The sequence below is a fragment of the Parasteatoda tepidariorum genome, chromosome 1 (assembly GCF_043381705.1).
Source record: "Parasteatoda tepidariorum isolate YZ-2023 chromosome 1, CAS_Ptep_4.0, whole genome shotgun sequence".
In the NCBI taxonomy this organism is placed as follows: Eukaryota; Metazoa; Arthropoda; class Arachnida; order Araneae; family Theridiidae; genus Parasteatoda; species Parasteatoda tepidariorum.
Genome location: NC_092204.1, coordinates 84396903 through 84408857, shown reverse-complemented (window position 1 = coordinate 84408857; position 11955 = coordinate 84396903). Strand labels below are relative to the sequence as shown.

The 11955-nt window shown below is 29.0% G+C and overlaps 1 protein-coding gene across 1 annotated transcript in view; it reads right to left on the bottom strand.

Moving 5' to 3' along the window:
* LOC107446988 (receptor-type guanylate cyclase Gyc76C) overlaps window positions 1–11955 on the bottom strand; it is a 213709-nt gene that overhangs the window by 17738 nt on the left and 184016 nt on the right. Inside the window, exons 11-14 of the mRNA XM_043041318.2 lie at window positions 9194–9352; window positions 7102–7206; window positions 5512–5583; window positions 1741–1906 (exon numbers count right to left, since the gene is read on the bottom strand). Of these exons, the coding sequence (XP_042897252.1) occupies window positions 1741–1906; window positions 5512–5583; window positions 7102–7206; window positions 9194–9352 (502 nt within the window). The remainder of the gene's footprint in view (window positions 1–1740; window positions 1907–5511; window positions 5584–7101; window positions 7207–9193; window positions 9353–11955) is intronic.

The following is an 11955-nucleotide window of genomic DNA, read 5'->3' as shown; positions in this document are numbered from 1 at the left end:
TATATGTAAGTAGATATATAAGTAAAGTGATATATAAGTAATATATAAGTAAATAGAACTCATAAAATAAGTTCAAAATGTAGAGAAAACAAGGGAAAAATTACCGAATAATGAAAAAAAGGGGAAAAAAAGAAAAATAATAATAAAAAAAAAATTTCCCGTTCATGTAAGTTCATTTGAATTCGCTACTCGCTTTATAGATTTCATTTCATATTTTATTCCGTTTTTTCTTTACATTTTATATTCTGCTTTTACGTGATATTTTTACTTATTGCGTTCTATTTTATCTGTTGTAATTTTTTTGTAATTTTTTTTAGTGCTTCTTACACTATTGTATTGATATATTTTGCTTTGGCTATATTGATGCAATATTAGAAAGCACTCTTTTTTGCAGATATAATCGCGTGAGCTGATGAAAATATCATATCTTCTAATATCTGGATTTTTTTAAATTTTTTGTCCGTCTTTTTCCGGTTTTTTGTTATTTTTATTTTTAATCTTCTTCTTCTTTTTTTCCCCTTTTTTCACTGTTCTGTAATTTTTCCCTTGTTTTCTCTACATTTTGAACTCATATATACATATACATGTATTTTTTTATTATTTTTTCCTTTGAGAATTTTTAGGGATGCGTCAGGTTGAAAAGTAAGAAAAAAAAATTCCATCAATAACGCTTTTGTAATTTGAGGAAACAAAATAATATTACATAGAAGATCGAATCCTGCTCTTTAGAATTTGGTGGTGAAAAGAAAAACTGACAGTTCAGAGTTTCAGACAAAAACACGAGCATGCCACTGCCTCAATGAATATGTGAATAAAGTAGAAATTCCGGAGCATTAGTCACTTTTAACATTTAAAGTATACTTACCAATTTCTTTAATTTTTGTTACAAGATAAGCTTATTACAATTTTTTTTAAAAAGTGAATTAGAAATTAAAAGTATTTATTTACCAAGCTTTAGCTTCTTTATAAAAATGCAATCGATCTGCTACTTATATGCGAAAGGATCTCCTGAAGATATATGACAATTTGAAAATTTGTTTAAAATACTGATTGAAATAGATATGTACGTTTTGTTTAAATCCTCAGAATTACTCTCTTGTTGTTTCAAATTTAGCACTGCAAACTGATAAAATATTCTAAAGAATTTATAAAAAAACATAATTTGTATGGTACAGTCTGAGGACAAAATAAACAGACTCCCTAACATTTATATAATGCTTGATAGTTTTTTCCTACCAGCAGCGCCATCTTGATGAACTTTGTAACGTATCTAAAAAATCGAGAAACTAAATTTTATATTTCGAAATAGAGGGCTGGAAGTCGTACTTTTCATAGCTTAGGTCATTTTGTGGACAGCCGATATCTGCCTTAAGCACGCTAAATACGATCAAACAACTATATAACGCTTGATAGTTTTCGGCCAGCAGCGCCATCAATTGACGAACTTTATAACTAATCTAAAACTTCGTGAAACTAAAGTTTACTTTTTGAAGTACAGAGCAGGAAGTCGTATTTTTTACAGCGTATGCCATTTTGGGGACAGCTGATATCTGCTTACTTGCATGCTTACTAAATAATTTTTCTCCCCTCCTTGATTCACTTTAAATGTATAAACCGATTTAGTATGAATATTGGTTAGCGAATCATCTGAGCTCATTTCTGTAAAAAAAATATTTTGTCTATTCTTCTATGGTATGCAGGTGTATTAAAATTCATTTTTCTTTCAAAATATTTTCTTACTTCGATAGTGGTCATAGTTCAAAAATATTTCATCTTCAGCTGCTGTGCACAGTTCTCTCAGACCATAATCAGTTATCTGCAAAACCCACCTACTGGTCACTACACAATTGCTTGATTTTAAATTTCCATGAACTTTCAGGTCAGAGTCATGAAGAAATATCATACCCTAAATAAATAAATAAATATTCGTAATTAAATTTGAATTTTCTATTAAATACTAATTCATTTTTGTTGCTATTAACAAATACAAATCTGTCTTAATTAACAACGTCTTCGTAAAAACATATAATTATTTTGTTAAGTAGATCTCTTTTAATAAACTCACAAATAAAAGTAAAGACTTCGTAAATTCTAAGAAAATTAGTCGTTGCAATAGTTCTTTTTTTGAGCAATTCACGGAAAAAAGACATAAGTGTGAAAGTAAATTGATTCTTAGAAATATTAAAAGTTAAAATAATAAATACATTTATGTAATAATACTTTTTTTACAAAATCATCATACGTAAATTAAATCTTCTCTAACAGTTTAAGAAATGAATGACGAAAACAATTAAACTTTTACTAAATATATATGTGACCGGCAAAATATGAAATGCCGGCATTGTATATAATGCCTGACGCTTTTAGGCACAGTATGAAATATGAGAAGTTTTACCTACTTTGCCTAGGCATTATATATATTGCCGGATGCTATTTAGGCAAAGTATGAAATAAACGTACTGATGAGGTTATTATGTAAATGATGTGCATGTTACTGTGAATGAATGACCGAAATCGGTGGCTGTTGACTTTCACCGGAGAATGCTGCCTCGCTTTGGTGAATGTCCGAAATATTTATTACATCCGATTTGATATTAATTTATTCGTGGATATAATTACATTTATTCGATATTTTAATACTTGCTGACTATAGATTAGAAAAAACATCAGTGTAGGGTATACCGGGAAAATGTATATCGGGCGACGGTTTTTTTTGCCCGGTATACATTTGCCCGGTATACCCTACACTGATGGTTTTTTAAGGTCAAGGGCCACTGCCCGGTATACATTTGCCCAGTATACCCTACGCTGATGTTTTTTTAAGGTCAAATATCATTTCCCGGTATACNGTCGCTTTGGTGAATGTCCGAAATATTTATTACATCCGATTTGATATTAATTTATTCGTGAATATAATTACATTTATTCGATATTTTAATACTTACTGACGATAGATTAATAGAAACATCAGTGTTTGGAGTATCGGGCAAATGTATACCGGGCAGTGGTCTTTGACCTTAAAAAAATTTTTTTAAGGTCAAGGGCCACTACCCGGTATACATTTGCCCGGTATACCCATACACTGATGTTTTTTTAAGGTTCAGTTCCACTGCCCGGTTTACCCTACACTGATATTTTTTTAAGGTCAAGTATCATTGTCAGGTATATATTTGCCCGATACTCCATACACTGACGTTTCTTCTAATCTATCGTCAGTAAGTATTAAAATATCGAATAAATGTAATTATATCCACGAATAAATTAATATAAAATCGGATGTAATAAATAATTCAGACATTCACCAAAGCGACTATGTGATTGTCAACATTCACCGGTGAAAGTCAACAACTACTGATTTCGGTCATTCACAGTAACATGCACATTATTTACATAATAACCTCATCAGGACGTTTATTTCATGCTTTGCCTAAATAACATCTGGCATTATATATAATGCCTAGGCAATGTGTGAAATATAAATCATTTCATACTTTGCCGGCTAGTTTTAGGCATTATATATAATGCCGTATTTCATACTTTGCCGGTAACATATACTCGTATATCCTATAAATAATCTCATATAAGGAAATTATTATGGATGCCATAATACTTTTTCAATAATAAAGACAGTTAAGTATGCGTTACAAACTTCAATATTTGTTCTTTATCACTGCAACATTTAGCTAAAAACTAGGTAGGAGTGATTAAAACAATGGGAAATTGCTCTTAAAACCAAGAACAGCTTTTGCAACCTTTAAAAAGCATTTTTCCATTCTTCTTTTTTATGCTGAATCAAATTAAACCAATCTTAATATGGCAAGATTACGTTAAAAGTTTAAAGGAATTTGTATTAAAAAGGTACAAATTTTTACTTATGACTGTTTACTTTACTAATATAATATATTTACTTAACTAAGGCAATAGTGTTTTTATGCGAGTCATTAATATATATACTCAATTCGCATTTTTATTTTTTTTATTCTTAGAGAATTTTTTTAACAATTAAACTAGTATATCTATTTTTTAAGGCATTTTTATTTTTTTATTCTTAGAGAATTTTTTTAACAGTTAAACTAGTATATCTATTTTTTAAGGCATTTTTATTTTTTATTCCTTATGAGTAAGTTTGTTTTCTGTTTTTGTTTCGTTCAGCTCCAACTCATATTTTCAAATGTATTTTCATTTTTTAACGATATCGATACATTATAAAGAATAATGTTTATCTTAGGATAATTATTCTTTGTATCGAAATATCACAACATAAAGAAATATGTCCTGAAGAGAATCTTTGCGTCTTCACATTTCACATTAAAATTTTTTTGTTTCATTTTTCTTTCTAATTCTATTTTATATATATCTATATCTATATCTATCTATCAATCTATCTATCTATCTGTATAACACAAAACCTCATGAATTTTAAAATATATTTTTCATGCGTGAAATTAATAATCTTATAATGATATCGAGATTATTGGTTATACAATTTTAGGTATGATCATAATCTCTTCTATATAAAATTATAAAAATATTCGGAATGCATACATTATTTAACTAGATAGCGGTGTTTTAATTTCTCCAGCTTTTGACGCCTTCCATCTCAAAAAAATCGCGATGACGTCTAAACCTCATTTCAGATATTAAATCAAAACTTTCAAGTTGATTTTCAGCTGTTCGTAATTATTTTCATACTAACCTTTACTTATTTTAACCTATATTTATGTGATTATTTACTTTCTTTTCTCTTTCTTTTCTTTACTTTCTTTCGCCCGTTTCTTTTTTTTTCTTCTGATTTTCGCATCAGACATACTTTAACCAACACTGGATTAGTTAATTTAGATTACGTTTCCCTGATTATGTTTGACAGAGTAGTGTAACATATTCCACATTCTGCCACAACTTTACACTGTAAAAAATTCCGAATAAAATTACGTTATAATGCACCGGCACTTTGGGTGCAGGATCCTAAGAATCCTCCTTACCGTAAAATCCATTTTTGCAGTAAATTTTTGCCAATTTCACAGTAATAGTTATTTAATTTGAGTGATTCAAGGATTTTGCAATAAATATTAGCATATAAATTATGATATATCAGACTTTCATGTTCTGTAACATGCTTCCTATAAAAAATGGCCTTTACGGAAAAAAGCCGTAATTTGATCCGAAATTATTTACAGTGTTCATTCACTTTAATCCCCCCCTCCACCACGATGTAAACAAAACCATTACAAATTTTGATAAAAATAAGCGATTATGAGTAGAAAATTTATTTTTCAATAAACAGTAATAAAATAAATTCATTTTTAAAATGAATTTATTTGATAGAAGCAGAAGTTTTGTTCAAAAATGTTTGGCTAGTATATACGTTTCTAAAAGAGGAATATGTTTTGCAATGAATCAAGCATGAATAGTTCATTTTATTCCTTCGTTGCATTTGCATATATTCAGAAGAGAATCATAACAGAATCATTATATTTCAATTTAATTATTATTCGAATAAAAGTATATTACCTTTATTAAATCAAATACTAAGGAAGCTATGAACATATGGTCCAATTTAATGTCAGGATTTTCAAGTATGTCCTGAAATAGGTAAATAGAATATAAATCCTTAAGCAAATATCTCATTTTTTTTTACATTAAGCTATCAATTTTTAATTGAGATTAATACGTTCCATTGTTTAAGACGATATCCTAATTTGATATTATTGATTTTAGTGAAAACACTCCCTAAAAACTTTTTATAATTTGAATAGTACTAAGAAAATATGTTATTTGATACTTTACACTGTTAGAAATTTTTCGAAAAAAGTTTTTAAAAAACAATTTATCTAATTGCTATTTTACCATATTCAAATAAAACAGTAAAATAACCATAAATAAGATGATATTCAAAAAGTTAACTGTGAGAAAAACCTTATATTAAATGCTTTCGGATAATACGGTTAAACAACCAGAATTTCATCGCACTAAACCCACCTAATGAAGCCACTTAGTTCCTTGCAGCTAGGTACATATTAAAGCTGAGAGGTCTAATCTGTCAATCTCATGATTAACAGTGCGGGATTCGAGTCTCAGTGTTGACACTACAATCTTTCTCCTAGTCCCTTCAGCTCATGAAGAGTTTCCAGTATCCTGTACTCCCCAGTTTGTGACCCTGGGCTATTAGAATGCAATACTCTCATTCCCGTATAGACGAGAGCACCATAAAGCTGCTAAACTATCTCCTGTCCTGTTAAATTTCTTTTTTACGGTTTTGAAACCATGCTAGTTTTAAATGGTTGAAAAACGGTAAAGGTTTTTCTTTGAGTTTTTGGAAAACTAAGGATACTTATCAAAAATGTTCACGTACATAGAAATTTGAGCTCTGAAGTTTAAATACAGTATTATTTACATATTTTTTTTTTTACATTATATAATATTTTAGCAATTTGTTTTATGTATAACTTAAACTAATTAAAAGTAAAATTTTATACTTTTCTAACTTTGAGTATCTATTCAATAACTTATTCAAAGATGTAACTTTATGCTAAAAATAAAAAAAATTGACTTTATAGCTGTTTCAAACTGACGAATTAGAGATATATCATTGATGTTAACCAATTCTTGAAATGTCAATTAAATTTACTATTAATCAACTAATTAGTGAAACCGAGTGTCAATTAATTGAATAATAACGAATATCTCTCTTGAGATGACAGCATTTTTATATATCGTATATGTCTCTTCATATTTATCATTGGCACTCTCATCCAATTCAAGTAAAATTATTTTTCCGTAAGAAATTTCATAAGAATAAATATTTTTAAATAATATTTTTTTTTAGTTTTAAACAATATTTCAGAAAGAAAAATTTCTATGGCAAGTTTTTTTCATAGGCTTAAAACATAGTTTGACTTAAATTAAAAGAATGAAGAGTTTATTGAACATTACTAATGAAATTAAGTTTTAACCCTCGAAAGCTGAGGTATTTTTTTGAGTAAATATTGGTTTTCTTCAAATGATAATGTACTAATTTTATGTCAATAAAATTATTACAAAAAGAAAAATAATTAACATGAAAATTAAAAATTGTGTTCAGTTGTTAAGAGAAAAACTTACCTTTAGACTACCTTTTGCACAATATTCTGTAACTAGAATTATGTAGTGTGGCAAAACACAGGCGCCAATAAAAGGGTTAATATTATCATGATGCAACTCTCTCATCTAAAAAAATAATATTAATCATTATAACTTCTTATTACATAATGAGATCAACCAATAAAGATTTCAAAATTGATTATTTATTAATTATAAGTTAGCCATACACTTTCAGGAATGTCCATTCAAGATTGAACCATAATATTGTTCAAATACAATGCAACCTTCATATCATTTTAAGTGAACTGAGAAAAAAAGCATGATCAAAACTATCAAAATATGGTAAAATTTACGTTTCTGGCTCTATGGCAACACCAAAAAATACGATAGTTTTTACTGAAAAAATTTGGCAATGACTTTGGAAGAATTAACAATAAAATATTGTTTTATAATGTATGTTAAATGTGGTAAAATTCAGTAATTTCCACATGCTTCCTTAGAGCAAAGCATAAAAACCATTTATGCGATTAAATATTCTTTTCAGTTTACATATTTTTCACTACAGTGAAATAAAGATTCTTTTTACCTTTAAAAATCTGATTAATAACTTGGATTTTTAAGTATATATATGAGTGAAGCACCAAAATGCATTTTTCATTTTTCACTTAAATATAAATTTGTGACTCTTAATGTGTGCAGTTTTAAATTTCACTTTTAGTATGATTTTAAAAATATATAAAGAGAAGATCGGGTATTTAAATAGTCCTTATGCAAATGAAGCAATATTCGATCGAAAACCTAGATTCTAGATTTAACGGTAACATTTGGAAACTTTTTTTTCAATTGACGAAGAGGACAATTGTATCTCTATGGCTAAATTCTGCTGATGTAAGAATAACAATTTCGTTTCAATGTTGGACATTCCGCTTATGAGTAATTGGGCGATAAGTAATTTGCAAAAAGTTAGAATTGATCCACTCCGTGACAAGTTTATGTACATATGTTAAATTAAAAATATCATATTAACTTTAAATTAAGAGATGTTCTTTCGAATTACTAATTAAAATTAATGAATTAATTTTGGGTAGGAAATCTAAAACTGTTTCGCTTTCCATCAATATCCGCTTTCTCTTCACATTTATATATTTCCTTCAAATAACTGAATTAACATTATTAAATAAATTATAACTTTGTGCTATGTTATTGCAATTACGCTCTCTCATTCAGTTCTAATTCTCATTATAGTTCTATCTCATCATATTTCTTAAATAAATGCTTTTGACTCATACTTACGAAGTTGTGATCAGGTTAGATAGATATATGTAAAATAAATAAGAAATAATATAAAATTGTCAAAAAACGAGAATAAAAAAATATTGTTTCATGAAACGAATACCAAAAATTACATCTTAAAAATTTAAAATAGATAATTATACGAAAATAAATTTTTAGAAAAGAAATCAAACAAAATCGTGTTCATCATTCTAAGCTTAAAGTACTATTCACCACCATTTAAAAAATCTATTTCTTTTTTAATGCAGTTGATGCTATTAAGCAGTTGAAATTATATTTCCTCTGAAGGCAGACACGAATATCTATGATAATATCGAAACGCAGCGTATTAACACTAAATAGAAATTCACAGTTAAAAATTCTCTCCGCCCACGGTTAAAATCGTGTCTAAGTAAGGATGTAACACAAGTGAAGAGCAGAAAATAATGACCCTCTTCAAAGAGTAACCCTTTAACTACCAAATGCTAAATTCAAAAACTGATCAGGAGCAATTAGCAATCGTAGGGAGGGATTCTAATCATTAGAGAGCATTTCAATTGCATGAAAATGTAAATTACTTCACGAGTTGCTTTGCACGATACTACGTAACGGTATTGAGATGAACAGATATATATTCATATGAAGGTATGAAAATTGTACCACTAAATAAAATACTCTCATAATTACACACACGTAAATAAAAATATAAATGCAAACAACATTTAAAATAATTAGGTACACTATTATAAAAATTGGTTCGGCAACATCCATCTTATCTGAACCTTGAGCTATAATACGGTTTAATCTTGCTGCATTATTTTTACAATCATTTTAAACTTACCGTTTTCATTTCTTTCTTCGTTACTCGAGGGATGTCAATGTTGCGGCTTTTGAATTTCAACGTTTTTGTTGCGACCAATGTTCCTTTGTACAGTGCAGTGTGAGTAAACGTTTGCCCCGTAAGTTTGGATTCTAAAGATCCTTCGGAACGGATACTCATCTAGAAAAAAAAGTTTTAATTTCATATTGTTAAATTATATCTAAAATTTATGTTTATAGATGGCAATTATGTTTATAGATGGTTTATATCAATAGATGGCGCTGTACCAATTATTTACTTTCTCATAATTGTTATATTTTTATTCCCTCTTGTGCTGTCCATATGAAATAAACGTTGTGTTCGTTTCTCCTGAGTCATATTTATTTGGGTATCCAAGTATCTTTAGAGTACAGAATTAATATGGTGCCGAAATCCCTGGAATAGGGGACTTCTTATGGAATTGAAAATTTTTGGAAGAATACTTGGATAAATTAATTTAGAACGATGGCTACGAAAGAAGTGATAGGGAATCAAAAAATGAAACGAACTGTGGTAAGACGGCTAACTACCAAATTGATATCGAAAATTGAACCGAGTTTTGCAGATGAATCGCAGGATGCTGAAAAAGCAGAACTTTTATTGGATTTAAGTGAGCAACTAAATGCAAAAATGATGGAATTAAAACGATTGGATGAAAAACTGGAATACACTGTTGCTGAACAGGAGTTCGAAAACGAAATAACCACCTGCCAAGAATATCAAGAAAAAATAGTGACATGGAATGGTAGGATTCAGAGATTTTTAAATCAATGTTCTTCTAACTCTAAAATTAATATCGAAAGTGATAGAAACGAAACTGTTGTTGTTAAAACTGAATCAAAAATAATGAACTTACCTCGTCTGCAAATAGGAACATTTTACGGAGATTCGACCAAGTGGTTGGATTTTTATAATCAATTTGAAACAGCTATTCATAACAACAACGAATTACGAAAGACTGAAAAATTTGCATATTTGAAATCCTTGCTTGGAGGAAGCTCTGTCGCATCTATATCTGGATTTGCCATTAGTGATCAGAATTATGATTCCTCTATCGAGATTCTGAAAGAACGTTTTGGAAGAACGGACATTGTAATAAGCTCTCATATGACGAAACTTCTTGCTATTGAACCTATTCGAAATGTTTCCAACTTAAAAGCTCTAAGAAGACTATATGATGAATGTGAAATACAAATAAGAAGCCTGTCATCATTGAATGTAACTGCAGGAAGTTATGGAAATTTACTATGCCCAATTATTCAGCAGAAGCTTCCAGAAGANTGTTAAAAATTGCTTAAAAAAAGTTTTGGGTAAAACTTCTCTTTGTTATGAAGAATTAATTACTGTATTAACTGAGGTAGAATCGGTTATTAACTCCAGACCATTAACTTATGTTTATAATGATTTACATGAGCCTGACCCCTTAACTCCTTCACATTTTACTGTTGGGTCACGTTTAACTACTTTACCTTCTCCAAATAATCTGAATTTAATGTCAAATAAAGTGGAATTAATTAAAAAGTGGAAATATAGATTACTATTGCTGGATCATTTTTGGAAAAGATTCTTTAAGGAATATTTATTAGATTTAAGATCTGTTATGTTTTCTAAACAATCAAAAAATGTGAATACTTATAAAGTTGATGATGTTGTTCTCATGAGAGAAGATAATGTTAAGTGCCATAATTGGAAGTTAGGAAGGATAAAAAGTTTGTTTACCGGTAGAGATGGAAAAATTAGATCATGTGAGATTCAATTGGAAAACAATGTTGTTAAAAGACCTATTTAAAGACTGTGTAATCTAGAAGTGCAATAAATATTTAATGCATCCAATAAATGGATGCATGGTGGAGAATGTTAAATTATATCTAAAATTCATGTTTAAAATTAATATCAATAGATGGCGCTGTGCCAATTACTTACTTTCTCATAATTGTTATATTTTTATTCCCTATTGTGCTGTCCATATGAAATAAACGTTGTGTTCGTTTCTCCTGAGTCATATTTATTTGGGTATCCAAGTATCTTTAGAGTACAGATTTAATACATATACAGACACTAACAAATAATTAGTTATCATCGGCTTTATATCCCTAAAATAGTGTATGCACTATCAGAACACCCCTTAATTATCAAGGTGTGGGGATGTTTTTCTAAGTTTGTAAAGTTTAAGGGTAAGTTTGGAATGACTTCTTAGTTTCTGTGGTAATAAATGTGAACTATGAGATGTAAATGGGCATTCTGGACTATTCTGATCCCTCAACTCTAAGGCAATATTTCGAGAAAGTCTCCATTTCTTTTCCAAAAGGATAACTTTTCCATGCATATATCAAGACCATCACAATAATGGTTTGATGAAAAGGGCGTTTCAAAATTTCGACTTGTCTTCTCAGATCTCCAATATATCGGGTTGCTCGGAAAGTAATTTTTTTACCTAACTTTATTATATTTTTCACAGAGAACTTCCCCTTTAAGCCTACATAATCATTACATAATTTGAACGCTGATACAGCAAGGCTTGCTTGTGAAAAAGTTCGTTTGGTTCTGCTCCGTAGTTTTTCCTTGGTGCTATTTTAAATATGGAAAGCTAACCGCACCATTTTCGGCATATAACTTTCTTACAATCAAGAAGGTAAAAAATTTGTTTGAACTGCTAAAAAAATTTGATCAAGAATGGACAAAATATGATTCAATAAAATATTCATTCACTGTAAAAAGAAAAAAACATCTATCACAAAAAATTT